Source organism: Rhinopithecus bieti, unplaced genomic scaffold (genome assembly GCF_001698545.2).
Source record: "Rhinopithecus bieti isolate Rb0 unplaced genomic scaffold, ASM169854v2 scaffold_5273, whole genome shotgun sequence".
In the NCBI taxonomy this organism is placed as follows: Eukaryota; Metazoa; Chordata; class Mammalia; order Primates; family Cercopithecidae; genus Rhinopithecus; species Rhinopithecus bieti.
The window spans coordinates 2,519,960-2,541,115 of record NW_016805057.1 but is presented as its reverse complement, the minus strand read 5'-3'; the positions used below and the strand labels follow the sequence as shown (position 1 = coordinate 2,541,115).

At 35.0% G+C, this 21,156-nt stretch overlaps 1 protein-coding gene across 1 annotated transcript in view; it reads right to left on the bottom strand.

Moving 5' to 3' along the window:
• CCDC122 (coiled-coil domain containing 122) overlaps nt 1–21,156 on the bottom strand; it is a 49,202-nt gene that overhangs the window by 10,616 nt on the left and 17,430 nt on the right. Inside the window, 2 exon segments of the mRNA XM_017871018.1 lie at nt 18,429–18,545; nt 19,323–19,718. Of these exon segments, the coding sequence (XP_017726507.1) occupies nt 18,429–18,545; nt 19,323–19,718 (513 nt within the window).

The window sequence follows — 21,156 nt, the reverse complement described above, 5'->3', positions numbered from 1 at the left end:
TTGTTTCCTGACTTTTAATGATTGCCATTCTAACTGGGCAAAACACCTACTTTTAAATGGACTGATAAAATGATAGAATAATAGGGCTGGACAAGTTATCTATTCACAGGTAGTATGTGCAGTATTCCATTATAGAAACATACCACAATTTATTTTTCCATTCTCCTTTCTAGGGATATTTGTGATGTTTCTAATTAGGGGCTTTTGTCAATAAAGCTACTATAAGAATTCATATACAAGTTTTACAAGTTTTTTAAGGCATATTTTTTTCATTTTTCTTGAGTAAACACCTAGGTGGAGAATTGTTTGAACATACAGTAGGTATATGCTAACTTTTTAGGAAACTCTCAAACTGTTTTTCCAAAGCAGTTGCACTATCTTATAATCTCCCCAGCAGTGCATGATTTTGACAGTTGTTTCATATCCTTAGCAACATTTGGTATTAATATTCATTGAAACTTTAATCATTCTGGGGTAAAAACGTGTGAATAGTATCTCATTGTGGTTTTGATTTACATTTCCTTGGTGTTAAGGGTGTTATACATCTTTTCACGTGTTTATTGGTCATACTATGTCTTCTGTTAAGTTCTGTTCAAATCTTTAGCCCATTTTTAAAAAAATGACTGTATGACTTTATTATTGGCTGATAGGAATTCTTTCTTTATACATCCTGAATACAAGTCCTTTGTGCATATACATGTGTTGCAAATATTTTTACTTTTGTGATTTTCTCTTTTCATTTTCTTTTGTTGTTGTTGAAGTGGGGAGGTCTCACTTTGTTGCTGAGGCTGTACTGCAGTGGCATGATCACAGATCACTACAGCCTCGAACTCCTGGACTCAAGTGATCCTCCCACCTCAGCCTCCTGAGTAGCTAGGACCACAGGTGTGCGCCATCACACCTGACTAATTTTTTTATTTGTACAGACAAGATCTTACTGTATTACCCAGGCTGGTCTTCAACTCCTGGGCTCAAGACATTCTCCTGCCTTGGCCTCCCAAAGTACTGGGATTATAGGCATGAGCCACTGTGCCCAGCCCTTTTCATTTTCTTAATGGTGTCTTTCAAAGAGTAAAAGTTTCAAAGTTTTAGGTCTAACATGTGAATATTTTTCACTTATGGTTAGCGAAGTTTGTGTACCAAGAAATCTTTGCTAACCCAACATAATGAAGATATCCTCCTATAGTTTCTTCTGGAAGCTTTAGAGTTTTAACTTTCACATTTAGATCTATGATCCATTTCAGATGAATTTTTGTGTTTGTTGTGAGGTGGAGATACAGGTTCATTGTTTCCTCACCGATATCCAGTTGTTTCAGCACCACTTGTTGATAAGACTTTCCTTTCTTCATTGAATTGCCTTGAAAACTTTGTCAAATTGACAAAATAGGATTAATTTCTGAACTGTATTCTTTCCATTGGTCTATTTATTCTTTTACCAATACTACAGTTACTTGATAAGTATAGCTTTTTAATAAATCTTAACATCAGGTAGATTAGGTCCTACAAATTTATTCTTCTTTTATAAGGTTGTTTTGGCTACTAGATCCTTTGCATTTTCATGTAAATTTTAAAATTAGCTTATCAATTCCTGGAAAAAATACTTGGTGGGATTTTTATAGAACAATGTTGAACCTATACATCACTCGAAGGAAAAGTTGACACTAATAATATTGTGTTTTCTAAACTATGAACATAGAATATCATTCCATTTATTTAGTATCTTTAATTTCTCAGCAATTTTTATTGTAGTTTTGCACATTTTTTCACAAAATTCATTAGCAAGTATTTTATGTCATTTAGTGTTAATGAATAAAGTTTTGTTTTATTCATTTTACTTCCTCATTGTTTATTGCTACTACACAGAAACTACATAAACATGTAACTGATTTTTGTATTTTGACCTTTTATCCTATGAGCTTTCTAAATTCACTTACTGGTTCTACTAGTCTTTTCTATTCCTTAAGATTTTCTACATAGACAATTATGCTATCTGTGAATAATGACAGTTTTACTTTTTTCTTTCCGATCTTTATGCCTTGTATTTATTTTTTTCTTATAACATTGATTAGGACTTCCAGAATAATGATGCATAAAGGAGGTGATACCAGACATCTTTGCCTTGTTCCCAATCTTAGGGGAGAAAACATTCAACATTTCACCAGTAAGTATGATATGTTAGCTATAAGGTTGTTTTTTAAAAATAAATTCCCTTTATCAAGTTGACGAAGTTTCCTTCTATTCTTAATTTGCTGAGATGTTACTCTCAGAAAATTTGTTACTCTCAGAAAATTTGTTGAGAGTGTTGAATTTTGTCTAATGCTGTTTCTGAAACTATTACATTGGTTATATCTTTTTTACTTCTGTCATTTTGTCACTACAGTAAATTACATCATTTGATTTTTGAAAGTTGAACCAGCCTTGTATTCTTAGGATAATCCCGCTTGGTTGTAATGTACTAGACTTTTACTATATTGCTAAATTTAATTTGCAAGTATTTTGTTAGAGACTTGCATCTATACTCATGAGGGACATTGGTCTGTGATTTCTTTTATAATAGGATTCCTGTTAATTTTTTTTCTTTTTGTATCAGGGTTATGTTCACCTCCTAAAATGAGTTGGGAGGAGTTTTCCCTTCTATTTTCTGAAATAGTCTGTTTAGATTGGGCATTATTTTTTCCTTAAATATATGATTAGAATTCACTAATGAAAATGTGTCCATTGGAGTCTTACTTATAGGAAGAGTTTTTAATTATTCATTCAATTTCATTGATTCCTACCTCACACCATTCATAAAGCTTAATTTGAAATGGATCATAAGGCTAAACATGGATGCAATTTCCTCTTGTGTTATATATAGTATGTTTTTTTTTTTCCAAGGAATTTGTCTGTTTGTCAAATTGGCATAAAGTTTTTCATAATAGGCCTGCATCACCCTTTTAAGTCTACAGAACCTGGAGTAATGTCCCTACTAATCTCTCTCTTTTCTTGATCAGTATTGCTATGGGTTTCTCAATTTTATTACTCTTTTCAACTTTTGACTTTGTTGATTTTTTTCTCATTTTCCTATTTTCTATTTCATTGATTTCTGTTATTTATCATTTAATTCCTTCTATTTACTTTTTGCTGAATATATTTTTCTAGTCTGTGATGGTAGAAGCTTAGTTGATTTCAAATCTTTTCTCTTTTCTATTATAGGCATTAAAACTTAATCTTCCTGTAAACACTGCTTTAGCTTCACCCCATAATTTTCCATATGTTGTATTTTCATTATCCTTCAATTTCAAATATATTCTAATTTTTCTTGTGATTTCTTCTTTGACTCATGGGTTATTTAGAAGTATAATGCTCAATTTCCAAAAGCTTATGTATTTTCTAGCTATCTCACTGTTATTGATTTCTAATGGAATTCTGCTGTGATAATAGAATTTCAACTTTGAAATATGTAATCTAGTATATTGTGTGTCTTGGTGAATGTTTCATGTACACTTAAAGTGTAATCAGTAGTTGTTATGTGCAGCGCTTTATAAATGTTAATTAAGTTGATGGATAAGTTCTTCCAATCTTCTATATGTTTACTGATATTCTGATTTGTACTATCAATTACTCAAAAAAGTTAAGATCTCTGATATGACTATACATGTCTCTTTTTTTCTTTGGTTCTGTTTGTTTTTGCTCATGTATTTTGAAGCTCCATTATGTAAATATACATGGAGAATTGTTATTCCTTCTTGGTGAATTGACTGACCCTGTTTAACTTGGTTAGTAGTTCTTATCTTGAAATCTACTTGACATTAGCACAGTTACACCAGCTTTTTAAAGACTGGTGTATTCATAGTTTATCTTTTTCCTTTTTTTAACTTTCAAACTAAGTGTGGCTTTATATTAGAAGTGCATCTCTTGTGAAGAGGTTATGCTTGCCACTTGATTTTATTCAGTCTAATAATTTTTCCCCTTTTAATTGGAATGCTTAGTTCATTTACATTTAATGCAACTAATGATATTTTGGCGTTAAAATCTACCATCATAATGTTTGTCATCTATTAATCCCTTTTGTCCTTTTACTTTCTTCATTTTCTGTCTTCTTTTGGGTTAATTGAGTATTTTTTGTTGTTTCATTTTATTTCTTCCTTTGTCCTTCTGGCTATGCCTATACCTTTATGTATTTTTTTAAGTTGCTCTAGGAATTTTAATATATTCTCTTAACTTATCACAATCTGTCTTCAATTAACATATCAGTACATGTAAAACTATAAGAACCTTATAACAAAAGGCTATTCTTGATATCTCTTACTCTACATCTTATAAAACCCCAAATCCATTATTGTTTTGTATTTAAAGTGTCAAATGACTTTTGAATTACTCAAAAAAAAAAAAAAAAAAGACTCATCTTTTATCTATATATTTTCCATTTCTAGTCCTTCCCAGTATCATTTCCTTTCAGCTTTAAAAACTTCCTTTAGGCTGGGCATAGTGGCTCATGCCTTAATCCCAGCACTTTGGGAGGCTGAGGTGGGCAGACCACCTGAAGTCAGGAATGCGAGACCAGCCTGGTCAGCATGGCGAAACCTCATCTCTACTAAAATACAAAAAATTAGCAGGGCATGGCAGTGCATGCCTATAGTCCCAGATACTGGGGAGGCTGAGGCAGGAGAATTGCTGGAGCCTGGGAGGCAGAGGCTGCAGTGAGCCGAGATCGTGCCACTGCACTCCAGTCTGGGCAGGGGCTAGACTCCAACTCTAAAAATAAAACAAAACAAAACTTTCTTTAGCATTTTTTATAGTGTAAGTCTATTGGAAACAAAGTCCACCAACTGTTGTTTATCAATACATTTTAAAAATTCACCTTATTTTTTCAGTACTAAGATTTCCATTTGGTTGTTTTATGTGATTAAAGTCCTCTCTCTTTACCCACAATATCAATCATTATACACTTCTTTTAATTATAAAATGAAAAGGATGTTTGTATATCCACTATAAACATCCTGTAGAATGTGTAACATACTTATAGTTTTCTAGTCCTTGTCTAACAACTTCTGAGTCAACTGTTGCTATTTTTATTGGTTGATTCTACTTTTAGCTATGGATAATATTTTCTTTTCTTTCTTTCCTTTCTTTTTTTTTTTTTTTTTTTGAGATGGAGTTTCACTATTGTTGCCCAGGCTGGAGTGCAATGGCACCATCTCAGCTCACTGCAACCTCCGCCTCCCAGGTTCAAGCAATTCTCCAGCCTCAGCCTCCTGAATAGCTGGGATTACAGGCACCCACCACCACGCCCGGCTAATTTTTGTATTTTTAGTAGAGACGGGGTTTCAACACATTGGCCAGGCTGGGCTCAAACTCCTGACCTCCAGTGATCTGCCCACCTTGGACTCCCAAAGTGCTGGGTTTACAGGCATGAGCCACCATGCCCGGCCAATATTTTTCTTTTTCCTCACATTGAGTAATGTTTTATTACTAACCATTGTGCACATGTTGGAAACTCTGAATTTTATTACTTCTCTCTGGAAAGTGTTTTGTTCTGTCAGTTAAATTACTGGTGGATCATCTTGAACTTGTGAGACTTTGTTTTATACTTTAAGTTAGAGTATACCTATTTCAATTTTGTCCTTAGATCTAGGTCTTGCCTTTAGTCCAGCTTTGTTTTAGTTTTTAGTTATAGATGTGGTCTTTACTCCTAAAGTTTGGCAGTTGTGGGAATTGGGCAGCTGCTATAGTGGACAGATGTTGAAATCTCTACTCAGCTTATAAGCATTCTAATTGTTTCCCAGCTGCGCTCCTTGGAATTTTATCCCTCGTGTGTGCAGTTTAAGTTACAGCCAAGTTTTTGCGGGGAGCTAATATGCAAATTTGGGGCTTCCAATAAGGAAAAATTCAACATTTACTCAACCAACCTCATGAAGGAGTAAGAATCCATAAACCAGTATAAAATTATTTCAACTATAAGATATTATTACTATTAGTTGTGTTCATAGTTATTAAGAGAACGTATTATGTAACAGAAAGAGCACAGATTTTATCTCATGACCCAGTAATTCTACTTCTTGGTGCAAAGGTTTTGTTTATTATGTTTGCTACATTACTTTTAATATTGAAAAAACTGGAAACCACTTAAATGTTCACCAGTTGTAGTATGGCTAAATAAAGTATGGCCAAACTGTGGGATATTTTGCAGCAGTTAAAAATAATTAGCAGGCCAATTTGCACCATGGAAAATCTACAAGACAGATTGTTGAATAAGTAAATTAGTTGCAAAATGATACATATACATTTACATAATATTCTTCCACCCACAGGGGTTTGTGTTTGTGTGCACCATTAATAAGAGGTGTGTACCATTAATAAGAGGTGAGAGTAATGAGAGAGAACAACATGCTAGAAGGTGGTATAAAAGGAACTATAGCCTTTCTTCTAACATTTCAATCTTTTTTAAGGAGAATGTATTCCTAGAAACAAAAGCTATATTTAAAAAAGAAGTGGGAAAATAGAGTCCAACAGGTTTGGATTCATATCCGACTTTGTCATTTATCATTAGCTATACAACCTTGTGCAAGTTATTTAAATTTTCTAAAATTTTGTAAGACATGTTATTATGGGGAATTTAAATAGGACAGCCTATAGAAAGTGCTTCAAAAATACCAGGCATTCAATAAATAATAATAGATTTAATAACATTGGACATTTCTTCTTATACTTTCTACAAAAGAGAATAATTAGTTACTATCTTATCTTTGTATCTACCTGAATAATTCTTATTTGGCCTTCAGATCAGCTTTTTTCCCTTTGCTTCTCTGGGTTTTTCTTTTTCCTTTGTTGAGACAGGGTCTTGCTCTGTTGCCTAGGCTGGAGTGTAGTGACACGATCTCAGCTCATTGCAACCTCTTCCTCCCAGTCTCAACCAATCCTCCCACCCCAGCCTCCTGAGTAGCTGGAAATACAGGCACACACCACCATGCCCAGCTAATTTTTGTATTTTTAGTAGAGACAGTGTTTTGCCATGTTGTCCAGGCTGGTCTCAAACTCTTGGGCTCAAGTGATCCACCCACCTGGGCCTCCCAAAGTGCTGGGATTACAGGTATAAGCCACTGTGCCCAGGATCTGGGTTTTTCTCATAGGACTGGCTTTCTAGTTGTGTAATCATTTCTGTTGCTGACCTCAATAAATGAATACATTTGTTAATTATATAGTTGTGTATTACTGCTTTACACAATGTCTGTTATCCCAAAGCATTGCTTGCAACATTCATCATTTGCTAAAAACTTCTCAACTGCTCCAGTATCCTTTGTCTGAAAACTCTTGGATTTGGAAATAACACTTTTTTTTTTAACCTTTAACTAGAAACCACTGATTGTTGCTTAAATGTGCTATATTTGAAGCTTTGTGTTTGCATGCCTTGTATTTTGCTTCCCCAATTTTTTTTGTCAATGACTCATAGCTCATCTTTTTTCTCCACTCTATCTTTAGTTCCTTTCTTCCAAAATATATGAAGACAGACAATAGATATTGGGGGGAAGGACATTTTGGGAACAAATATTTGAAAAGGCTTTTTTCATTCAGATATGGCCTAAAAATACTGAAAGCATTTATTTGACAGGAAAACATTGATATTAAAAAACCATTTTTTATTTTTATGAACCAAAAAATGTAAAAGCAAGATTAATATGAGAACTAAAATATGTGAAGCACAATATTTAAAAGAATTAGGACAAAATAATGCTGTACTCCAGGCAAAAGATGATTCTTGAACTCTAACAAGGCCATGGCTAAAGATATTCAGAAGGGACAGAAAAAAGACTCCAAAAAAGAAATAATAAAAATCTTTTGGTATTTGAATTCATCTTCTTTAAAAACTGGTTGTTTTGAGAAGAAGGTTACTCATATTAATGATCAATTCTCATCATGGAATAAATAAAATTACTGACACAAATGCAACATTTTAAAGACAATGGTCTGACTATATTTGTCCTTCGGTTTCATAATTTGTTGTGGAGAATCTTCAAGTTCTTAAATTTTCATTTTTTTAAACTGAATTGGGGACAACTTTTAAATGAATTAAAAGTAATAGAATTAAAATGAAAAGTTCAAAAGAATCTTAACAGAGACGTGTCCCTATTATAAAAACTTAAAAAGTTTATTAAATTTCATGACAAGAAGTTTTATGATGGAAACATCAAAAAACAGAAGTCTTAACCTTAGTAACATTTCCTCTAAATCTAACATTAGTGACCACTTACATCATCCTTTACCAATTTATACTACTGCTGGCAAGATGAAGTTGATACACTTCAGTTACCTATTCTTCCTGATAAGTAGAACTAAAAGCCCTGGACATTGTATATAAAACAAACGTCAGAAGCTCCTGAAAGTTGGAGAGAAGAAGGCAAACTGTCTAGGGAACATCAGGACCCAAGTAAGTTCATGGGCTTTCTTTTTTCCTCATATATACCAGAGAGGATTCTAGAGAAGATAGCAATCTGGAAATGCCAAGAAGTACAGACAAAAGCCCTAAGAAAATTTGCTCCATCTAGTCAAAAGATAAGGAAAATAGCAGCTTAGTGAGACAGAAAACTTGTAGGCAGTAACTGTTTTACTAAAGTCAAACACCACAGAAAAAACTATGGCCCCTCCAACACTCATGCCAGCAAGAGCTGGGTGGAAAGCCTAAACTTCTACCATTGCAAGGCTGTAATGAAGTGCCTAATCCCCCTGCTGGTGCACTCTCAGGGAAAGCTAACTAAAGAGCCAGGAGTTTTAACTGTGGAGTCAGGAGTTTTAATCCTCTCTAAGCAGCAAGAAACCATACACTGTGGTGTCGCTGGAGCCCATTTGAGGATCCTGGACTTCTCCGCCCATCAAGGAGTAATATTCTTCTCCTCCCTGATGTAATATCAAAGGAGGTCTAGTAGAGAGTCAGGACTTTCACCAGTACTCAGTAGTAACCAGGCCATATCCTCGCAGTGTCACTGGAGGCCATGTTAGGAGTAGTAGCAAGGATTCCTTTTCCCTTCAACCCAGAATGATATCAGCAGAGGCCTACAGAATAGCCTTTCCTCCTTCCATGGGAAACAATGGAGTCAGTGGAGACTGGTAGCAGAATCTAGACCCCAGTGGCCACCTGGGAATAGTGAAGATCCAGAGTCTTAAAGCATAATACCCAACATGTCCACATTTCAATAAAAAATGGCTCATAATACCAAAAAATAAGATCTCAAACTGAGCAAGAAATCACAACCAACATGCACCACACCAACATAACACAAAAGTTAAAATTATCTGACAAACATTTTAAAGCCTCTGTCATACAAATGCTTCAATAAACAATTACAAACATGCCTGGAAAAAATGTAAGAAATAATAGAAAGTCTGAGCAAAGGAATACGAGATATAAGAAAGACTCAAATGGAAATTTAAGAACTAAAAGGTACAATAACCAAAGTGAAGAGTTCAGTGGAATTCAAGAGTGGATGGGAGAACAGAAAAACTAATCAGTGAACTGAAAAATAGAAAGCTAAAGTCACTCAATCTAAACAAAAGGGAGAAAATAGATTCAAAATAGAAATAAACAGAACCTCAGGGGCTTATGAGACTATAACAAAAGATGTCATATCTTTTGTTATGGAAGGAGAGGAGAAAGAAGGCACAGATTCAAGTAACTGATGGCTGAAAAATCCTAAATTTGGCAAAAGATATAAAACTACAGAATTGAGAAGCTGAGAGAACTCTAAAAAGGATAAATGCAAAGAAATCCATGCAAAAACATGTCATAGTAAAACTTCTGAAAACAGAAAAATGTTTTTTCCCCAATCCTGCTCATTCTGCAGACAGAAAATCTTGAAGACACCAATAAAGAAATACCTTACATATATAGGAAAACCAATTTGAATTACAGCAGATTTCGCACCAGAAATGACAGAGGCCAGAAGGAAGTGACATAACATTTTTCAACTGTGGAAAGAACTGTCAACCCAGAATTCTGTATCCAGCAAAAATAGCCTTTAGGAATGAAGGAGAAATCAAGACATTCTTCCATGAAAAAAATAAAAGAATGTGTCACCAGCAGAGCTACCTTAAAAGAATGATTTTAGAAGTTGTATATAAAAAAGGAAATGACAGAAGAAGAAATCATAGAATGTCAGGAAGAAAGAACATAATCAAGCAAAAATGTGAGTAAATACAATAGAGAGATAGAGAGGTCATAGCTAAAAAGTACAAGATTATTTGTGAGGTGATGAAAATTTCTAAATTTAACTTTGGTGAAGGTCGCACATATCTGATTATATAAGAAGTCTCTGAATTATATGCTTTAAATGGTAAATTGGACACAGATCTGTGCCTGCTAGCACCCTGCTCCTGAGCCAACACCACCACCAGTGAGACCAAACACACAGCCATCAGCAGGGGCCCCCGTCTCCCCGCAGCTACACTGTCTCTGCCACTGTAGTGAATGCCCGCAGGGAGGCAAGCACCCCAGGACTCATGAGCACTCTGCTGCAGCTGATGAGTTGCACCCCACTGCACTGCTACTACTGCTGCTGCTGGCATGCACAAACAAGAATGGATCCTGCTATCACTGCACTACTGACCACTTTGGCTGACATAACCCATACGAGTATAGTGACCAGTAGTCTGGGAGCACCTTGGCACCCCCAGCACAGTGGATTCCTAACCTCGAGGGGCCAGAGAACAAAATTCGGGCCTGATACAAGTCCCCCAGAGTTAGAGCACACAGTCCAGGAGTTGGAAGCAGAGCACTGGCCCTTAAAATCTTCCAGAAATGAAGCTAGTCAGATGAATCCACCTAATATAACAATCAAACCCTCAAGATCATCAAATAGGATAAAAGAAAAAAAAAAACCATCCAAAGGTCAGCAGCTCAAAGATTGAAGGAGCATAAGCCCATAAAGATGAGGAAGAACCAGCACAAAAACCCTGATAACCCCAAAAGCCAAAGTGCCTTCTTTCTTCCAAATGACCACATCACCTCCCCAGCAATGATTCTGAACTGGGCTGAAATGGCTTAAATGACAGAAATAGAATTCAGAGTATGGGAAGGAAGGTCATTAAGCTACAGAAGTATGTTAAAACCTAGTCCAAGGAAGTCAAGAATCATGATAAAACAATGCAGGAGCTGACAGACAAAATAGCCAGTATAGAAAAGAACCTAAGTGACCTGATAGAGCTGAAAAACACACTACAAGAATTTCACAATGCTATCACAAATATTAATAGCAGAATAGACCAAGCAGAAGAAGGAATCTCTGAGATTGAAGACTGGCTTTCTAAAATAAGACAGTCAGACAAGAATAAAGAAAAAAATAATGAAAAGGAATGAACAAAACCTCTGAGAAATGTTTAATTATGTAAAGAGACCAAGTCTATGACTCATTAGAGTCCTTGAAAGAGATGGGGAGAATGGAACCAATTTGGAAAAAATATTTCAGGATATAATTTATGAGAACTTCCCCAACCTACCTAGAGAGGCCAACATTCAAATTCAGGAAGTGCAGAGAACCTCAGTAAGACGCTTCACAAGAAGATCATCCCCAAGACATATAATTTTCAGATTCTCCAAGGTTGAAATGAAAGGAAAAAATGTTAAAGACAGCTAGTGAGAAAGGTCAGATCACCTACAAAGGGATAACCGTCAGACTAACAGTGGACCTTTCAGCAGAAACCTTACAAGCAGAAGAGACTGGGGACCAATATTCAAAACTTTTACAGAAAAGAAATTCCAACCCAGAATTTCATATCCAGTCAAACTAAGCTTTATAAGCAAAGGAGAAATAAGATCCTTTTCAGATAAGCAAATGCTGAGGGAGTTCGTTACCACAAGACCTCCCTTACAAGAGCTCCTGATGAAAGCACTAAGTATGGAAATGAAACACCAGAGTCAGCCACCACAAAAACACACTGAAGTACACAGACTAGTTACACTATAAGGCAACCACATAAACAAGTCTGCAAAATAACCAGTTACCATCATGATGACAAGATCAAATCTACACATATCAATACTAACCTTGAATGTAAATGGGCTAAATGCCCCAGTTAAAAGGGACAGAGTGGCAAGCTGGATAAAGAACTAAGATCCATTGGTATGGTGTCTTCAAGAGACCCATCTCACATGCAGTGACACACACAGACTCAAAATAAAGGGATAGAGGAAAATCCACTAAGCGAATGGAAAAACAGGAAAAAAAATCAGGTGTTGCAATCCTAGTTTCACACAAAACAGACTTTAAAACAGCAAAGATTTAAAAAGACAAAGAAAGGCATTACATAATGGTAAAGGATTCAATTTAACAATAAGACCTAACTATCTTAAATATATACGCACCCAACACTGGAGCACCCAGATTCATAAAGTAAGTTCTTAGAGACCTTCAAAGAGACTTAGACTCCCACACAATAATGGTGGGAGATTCTAACACTGCACTGAAAATATTAGACAGATCATCAAGAGAGAAAATAAATAAAGATATTCAGGACCTGAACTCAACATAGGATCAAAAGAATCTGACAGACATCTACAGAACTCTCCATTCCAAAACAGCAGAATATACATTATTCTCATTGCCACATGGCACATATTCTAAAATCAATCACATAATCAGAAATAAAACACTCCACAGCAAACGTGAAATAACTGAATTCATAACAATCTCTTGGACCACAGCACAATCAAATTAGAAATGAAGACTAAGAAATTCACCCAAAACCATACAATTACATGGAAATTGAAAACTGAATAACCTGCTTCTGAACGATTTTTGAGTAAATTATGAAATTAAGGCAGAAATCAAGAAGTTATTTGAAACTAATGAGAACAAAGATACCAGAATCTCTGGGACACAGCTAAGGGCAGTATTAAGAGGGAAATTTATAGCACTAAATGCCCACATCAAAAAGTTAGAAAGATCTCAATTTAACAACCTAACATCATGACTAAAAGAACTAGAGAACCAAAAGAAAACCAAGCCCAAAGCTAGTAGAAGATAATAACCAAAATCAGAGCTGAAGGAGACTGAGACCAAAAAAACCCTTCAAAAAGATCAGTGAATCTAAGACCTGGTTTTTTGAAAAAATTAATAAAACGGATAAACTGTTAGCTAGACTAATAAAGAAGAAAATAGAGAAGATCAAAATAAACCTAATCAGAAATGAGAAGGTGGATATTACCACTGACCCCACAGAAAGACAAATAACCATCAGATAATATTGTGAACAACCCTACACACATAAACTAGGAAATCTAGAAGAAATGGATAAATTCCTAGACACATACACCCTCCCAAGACTGAACCAGGAAGAAATCGAATCCCTGAATAGACCAATAACAAGCTCTGGAATTAATTCAGTAATAAATAGCCTACTAACTGAAAAAAGCCCAGTACCAGATAGGTTCACAGCTGAATTCTACCAGATGTACAAAGAAGAGCTGGTACCATTCCTGCCAAAACCATTCCCAAAAATTGAGGAGGAGGGACTCCTCCCTTACTCATTCTATGAGGCCAAACTCATCCTGATACCAAAACCTGAAAGAGACATAACAAAAAGGAAACTTCAGGCCAATAACCTTGATGAACATCAATGCAAAAATTCTCAACAAAATACTGTCAAACTGAATCCAGAAGCACATCAAAAAGCTTGTCCATCACCATCAAGTAGGTGTTACACCTGGGATGCAAGTTTGGTTTAACATATGCAAATCAATAAATACGATTCATCATATAAACAGAACTGAAGACAAACACAACATGAATTATCTCAATAGATGCAGAAAAGGCTGTCAATACAATTTAACAACCATTCATGTTAAAAACTCTCAATAAACTAAGTATTGAAGGAACATACCTGAAAATAGTAAGAGCCATCTATGACAAATCCACAGTCAACATCATACTCCATGGGCAAAACCCAGAGGCATTCTTCTTGAAAACCAGCAAAAGACAAGGATCCCCTCTCTCACTACTCTTACTTGACATAGTATTGGAAGTCCTGGGCAGAGCAATCAGGCAAGAGAAAGAAATAAAACATATACAAACAAGAAGAGAGGAAGTCAAACTAGCCCTGTTTGCAGACGACATGATGCTATATCTAGAAAACCCAACAGTCCTGGCCCAAAAGCTTCTTAAGCTGATAAACAACTTCAGCAAAGTCTCAGGATATAAAATCAATATGCAAAAATCACTAGCACTCCTATATAACACCAATCAAGCTGAGAGCCAAATCCCATTCACAATTGCCCCCGCCCCCCACAACACACACCCCTAGGAATACAGCTAACGAGGGAGGTAAAAGATCTTTACAAGTAGAACTATAAAATACTGCTCAAATAAATCAGAGATGACAAACAAATGGAAAAACATTCCATGCTCATGGATAGGAAGAATCAGTATCATTAAAATGGCCATACTATCCAAAGCAATGTATAGATTTGACACTATTCCTATTAAACTACCAATGACATTCTTCACATGGCTAGAAAAAACTATTTTTAAATTCCTATGGAACCAAAAGGGAGTCCAAATAGCCAAGGCAATTCTAAGCCAAAAGAACAAAGCTGGAGGCATCATGCTACCTGACTTCAAACTATAATACAGGACTACAGTAACCAAAACAGCATGGTACTAGTACAAAAACAGACACATAGACCAATGGAACAGAATAGATAACCCAGAAATAAGACCATGCATCTACTACTATCTGATCTTTGACAAAGCTGACAAAAATAAGCACTGAGGAAGACTCCCTATTCAACAAATGGTGCTGAGATTACTGGTTAGCCATGTGCAGAAGATTGAAGCTGTACCCCTCCCTTACACCATACACAAAAATTAATTCAAGATGGGTTAAAGACTTAAATATGAAACCCAAACTATAAAAAATCCTAGAAGACAACCTAGGCAATACCATTCTGAACATAGGAGTGGGCAAATATTTCATGATGAAGATGCCAAAAGCAATTGCAACAAAAGCAAAAGTTGACAAATGGGATCTAATTAAACTAAAGAGATTCTGCATACCAAAATAAACTATCAACAGAGTAAACAGAAAACCTACACAATGAGAGAAAATTTTTGCAAACTATGCATCTGACAAAGGTCTAATATCCAGCATTTATAAGCTTAAACAAATTTACAAGAAAATATCAAACAACCCCATTAAAAAGTGGACAAAGGAAATAAACAGATGCTTTTCAAAAGAAGACATACATGTGGACAACAATCATATAAAAAAATGTTCAGCATCATGAATCATTAGGGAAATGTAAATCAAAACTACAATGAGATACCATCATCACTATTATCAAAAAGTTAAAACAAACAAACAAACAAAAAAAACCCATGCTAACAAGGTTGCAGAGAAAAAGAACACTAATACACTGTTGGTGGGAGTATAAATTAGTTCAACTATTGTGGAAGACAGTGTGGCAATTCCTCAGACTTAAAAACAGAATACCATTCGACCCAGCAATCCCATTACTGATTATATACCCAAAGGAATATAAATCATTCTATCATAAAGACACATACATGTGTAAGTGCATTGCAGCAATATTCACAATAGCAAAGACATGGAATCAACCTAAATGCCCATCAATGGTAGTCTGGATAAAGAAAATGTGGTACATATACACCATGAAATACTATGCAGCCATAAAAAGGAATGAGATTATGTCCTTTGCAGGAACATGAATGGAGCTGGAGGCCACTATCCTAAGTGAATTAATACAAGAATAGAAAACCAAATACTGGATGTTCTCATTTATAAGTGGGAGCTAAATGATGAGAACACATGGACACATAGAGGGAAACAACACACACTGGAGCCTATCAGAAATAATACACACAGGAGGGTGAGAGGAGGGAAAGGATCAGGAAAAATAACTAATGGGTACTAGGCTTAATACCTGGGTATTGAAATAATCTGTACAACAAACTATGACAGAACTTTACCTGTATAACAAACCTGCACATGTACCTCTGAACTTAAAAGTTAAATTAAGGTCAGGCGCGGTGGCTCACGCCTGTAATCCCAGCACTTTGGGAGGCCGAGGCGGGTGGATCACGAGGTCAGGAGATCGAGACCATCCTGGCTAACATGGTGAAACCTCATCTCTACTAAAAATACAAAAAATTAGCGGGGTGTGGTGGTAGGTGCCTGTAGTCCCAGCTACTCGGGAGGCTGAGGCAGGGGAATGGCATGAACCCGGGAGGTGGAGCTTGCAGTGAGCGGAGATCATGCCACTGCACTCCAGCCAGGGTGATAGAGTGAGACTCCGTCTCAAAAAAAAAGTTAAATAATAAAAAAAAAACCTCTGAATAATTTGTTTTCATTTTAAAACTTTGTTACAGGATATCTGACAAAATTGGTGAACTGTATGGTATGTGAATTTTAGTGAAGCTGTTTATAAAAATCAGAATAGTGGCTATTTAATAAAAAGGGTAGAAGAGAACTTTCTGGACATGCTGGGAAAGTTCTATATCTTGATCTAGGTAATACCAACATAAATATATGTACATATTAGTCCAAATAAATCAAGCTATCCATTTATTATTTGTGTACTTACTCTTATGACAATTATACCTCAATAAAATATGTTACTGTAAAAACATTACAAGGTAATTTCACATTTCTTTCCAAAGTGCTTTTAGTAATTCACACTCACAAGAATACTGTATTAAAATTCCCATGCTCAACATCTTACCAACTGTAATACTGATAATCAGATGGGCTAAACATGAAACTTCGCTGTGGTTTTAATTATCAGTCTCTTATTGTTAATGAGGATGGTCATATTTTTCTTTATTTCTGATATTCATGTTTCAGAAAATGGTCTTTTATACCATTTGCCCAGTGTTTCACTGATGTGACATTTTCTTATCTCTTTCTTATCACATACATGTGTTATAATAATCTAGAATGGAGTCTTGTTCTTTCTCTTGTTATGGTGTATTCCCATAATCTGAAAACTTATGGCATAGTCAAAACTAAAGATATTTAACCACAGAATATATGGAGTGTTTTTCTCTTTTAAAATAAATGCTTTTCTGACACAAATTGTTAAGTTTTCCTCCTATGTTGTACTCAATACTCAGAAGTGTGTATGTGTGTGTGTGTGTGTGTGTGTGTGTGCATGCTCATGTGTGTATTATCAGGTAGAAATCCAGTTTTATTTCAACATTTTTCTTTATTTTTCCATAGAGGTAATCTATTTTGTTTTTACCATTCATGCATGCATAAGTTCTGGATTCTTTTTTTATTAATAATTTTTTTTCTGGCCGGGCGTGGTGGCTCACACCTGTAAAATCAGCACTTTAGGAGACTGAGGCAGGTGGATCACCTGTTCAGGAGTTTGGGACCAGCCTGGTCAACATGGTGAAACCCCATCTCTACTAAAAATACAAAAATTAGCCAGGCGTGGTGGTACGTGCCTGTAATCCCAGTTACCTGGGAGGCTAAGACAGGAGAATCGCTGGAACCTGGGAGGCCAAAGCTGCAGTTAGCTGAGATCACACCACCGTACTCCAGTCTGGGCAACAGAGCAAGATCCCTTCTCAAAAATAAAGAAAAAATAATAATAATAAGATTTTTTTCTACTTTTATACCACTAATACACTGTCTTGCTATTTGTTGCTTTATAATGAACCTTAATGTCCACAAGGGCAAAAAAAAAATCATTATTTTTTTAGATTCCTAGTAAACTATAAGGTAAAATCATGATATTTTTTAATAGCGAATATGTAAAGATGAGGGTTTTTATCTTTAATTTCCTCAGACGCTTTGTATTGTGCCACATTAGTCAAAAGCAAGTTGAATCATGCATATTTTTATTTTCCAAATTAATGTATTCAGGTGAAAATTATTTGCCCTTAATAGCATATTCTTTTACATTTCTGTTCACCATTCATCTAAACAATAATGACCATAGAAGTCCACAGGCGGCACCACAACACATTAAGAATTTAATTTACTCTGACTTTCAATTTTGCATATTTTCAGTTTGTTTTTTTAACTTGACTCTTGATAACTGCGAATATGAAGTCAGAGAGGTTTGGAAAAGACAATGCTTTCCATTGTGTTTTATTCTATTTTGAGGAGTCTTTGATGTCTAAGAATGGGCATCCTCTTTGACTACATAGCTGCTTTCTAGCCATTAATTGGGTATCATGTTCTTAGTGGAATGAGAATAACCTGGAAGAACCCTCGCCCAGATTTAAAAAGGAGTGAATGCTTGCATTGTTTGAACACATTCACATATTTGAACATCTTTGAATGAGGGGGTTATCTCTAGTTATCTATTGATGATTATAGTTCTTGTTCTTCAGCTGTTTTGAGTATTGAGAGTAAACTATGGAAATATGAATATAGTGTAAGTTTAAAAAATGGTCCCATAAAACATTGAAATCTAGATAATTAAGACTTACCTCTATTTCTTTTCTTAATTTTTCATGTGTCTTTTTTTCTTCCTCAAGAAAACAAGTTTTTTCAATGATGGATTCTTTTACAGTTAAAATTTTATCCTTTAACTTTGTAATGTCTTCCTGTATGTTGACAACATTTGAAATATAGAAGTCAAAAAAGGATGATCAATATAAATCCAATATTTCAGTGTTTCTCTAATTTAAGAAAACTAGCCAAATCAAAATTTAGTTTTGATAAATAGCATTAGAATATTACTTCTACAGGTATACAAAAATAAAGAACTGTTACTTAAAGAAAATGTAAAGAAACCTTACATTTGAAACAGAACTAAAACCAAATGAAATAAGACAAAAGGAAAGTGGTACTTATGGTGGCAATTGCCCAACAACAGTGTAAAAGACACTTTTTAATTCTCTAGCAAGAAATGATCAATATTTTAAGTTTGTGTCTTCTATCATCTTTAAATAACAGAGAAACAGTAAGATGCTTAAGGTTCAATTATTCATTTAGATTGTTTGCATAACAGTGTTAAGTGTACTAAATTGATTTGAATTGGTCTGGATCCATTGGCATAGAAGCTAAGGCTTCAACATTTTTATGAATTACATTTTCTACAACAAATAGATTAATTGTTTACTGTGATTTTATTTGACCATATATTTTTTATAAATCCAGGGGATTTGTGGATGTTTCCTTTATGCATTTGAGCATCTAAGGTAGTTGTTATATAACACATGTACTTATTCCAAGTTTTTTTCAATTGTGACAATAGTTCCTGAATGTAATAGAACAGCTATGGGCATTTTATTAACTTCACAATAAATTTATCATTTAATGTATGTAGTTGCAAAAAAGGAGTAATAGAAAAAATAGTTTTACTAAGTAATTTTCCACACCTGTACTTGTGTTATTCGGTTCCCTCCTGGATTTTGAAGATCTTGCGTAAGTTCTTCTTTCATTGTCTTTAATTTTTTAACAAAATCTCGTTTTTCATAGAGTTCGGTCATAAATGACCATTTGCTTTCTAATTCCCCAAACTATTTTATGTGCTTTTATTTTGCATAATATGCATTATATTTTATCATGTGTTCCTCAAAATCTTCTTGGGCTGTTTCTATGTCAAATTTAAGCTTTACATTTTCTGAATGTAAGGATTCGATTTGAGTTTCCAGGCTATCACAATGAAGTTTGGTATTCTGTATGGCAGCATCTTGTTGATAAATTTGTCTTTCTGTTCCTTTAGTTTCTGCAGAGATAGCTGCTATTTGTTTTTCAAGCTCATGAAGTTCATTCTGTAATATATTTTAACATTATCATTATTAATTCAAAATTTTAAACATGACAGGAAAATCAATATTTTAATCCATATGAATATAGGAAAATCACTCATAAAATATATTTATCAGATATTAAAAAATTGATTAATAAAAGGAAACAATAGACACTATTTTATAATTTCAGAAGGAATCTCAGTTACATATTTTTTAATGTTCATCTAATTCTAAATATTAAAATCTCATGTTTTATCTTGACTTTTATATATGTAAGATACTTTATAATAATCTTACTAATTTATTTACAGGCATCAGAAGTACACACTCAGGAAAGACAATATGATAAAAAATGATAAAGCCCTGAGTTAACAATCAAAAGATCTAGGTTTAACACCCTTATTGCTATTTACTAGTTTGTATGATCATGCATAACAAACTTTGTTACCCCATTCAAACTACAGTTTCTCCATTTGTAAAATGAGTATAAAGATATTTACTTGGCCTTCCTGGGGCATTTTGCATTCCTAACTGCTGCCTTCTTTTTAAAGCCTAGTTTTCACACCACCAGTCTTCTCCGGTTCTCCTTAGAAATTTCTGAGAATTCCTTCTCAATCTCAACAGTTCCTTCAAATATAGGTCTTCATCATAATTTTCTCTTCTCACTCTCTATATATGCTCCTTGGGTAATTTCATCCAAATTTACATATTCAGCTACATATCTGCTGATGATTCACAGAATATAAGTGGCTGCTGAGTTCTACACCCAGCTGCCACTGGCCACCTCAAATTCACCATATCCAAAAATTGAATGAATCCTTTCTACAACTACAGCCAATTACTCCTTGTATCAATTATCTGTTGCCAGAACCACAAAACCTCAGTAGCATACAACAATACATAAGTATATACTGCTGACATGACTAGGAGCAGCTGAGGTTGGCTAGGTAGTTCATAAGCCTGGGAGAAGCAGGGGTTGGCTAGGTGGTTCTGCTGATCTTGGTTGAATCTGTCCAAGTGTCTGGGGATTGGCTGATTGTAAGATGATTTAAATTGGCTTTAACTGGGCTGACAGGGGTGTCTAGGCTTTGCTTTATATGTATCTTCTCCTCCAGCGGGCCAACCCAGGCATATAATGATAATAGTAGATGCGGAAGAGTGAAATTCAGTTATGGAAGAGTTTTTTAAAGCTTTTGTTTGAGCCACATCTGATAACACCCCAGCTAGTCACATAATCAAATCCAGAGTCAGGGGTGGAAGTGTGTCCATCCCTTATGGGAAAGCATTATAATACATGGCAAAGGGTACAGATAGACTAAGGGATGAAAAATTGGGACCAAAAATGCAAATTATCACACTCCTATGTTCCCCAACTTAGTTAATGGTAAGGTGAGAACTTCTGATTTTATAGCCAGTTGGTCAGAAGTATGGGTAGCCTGGGACTTGTGACTGGCACATG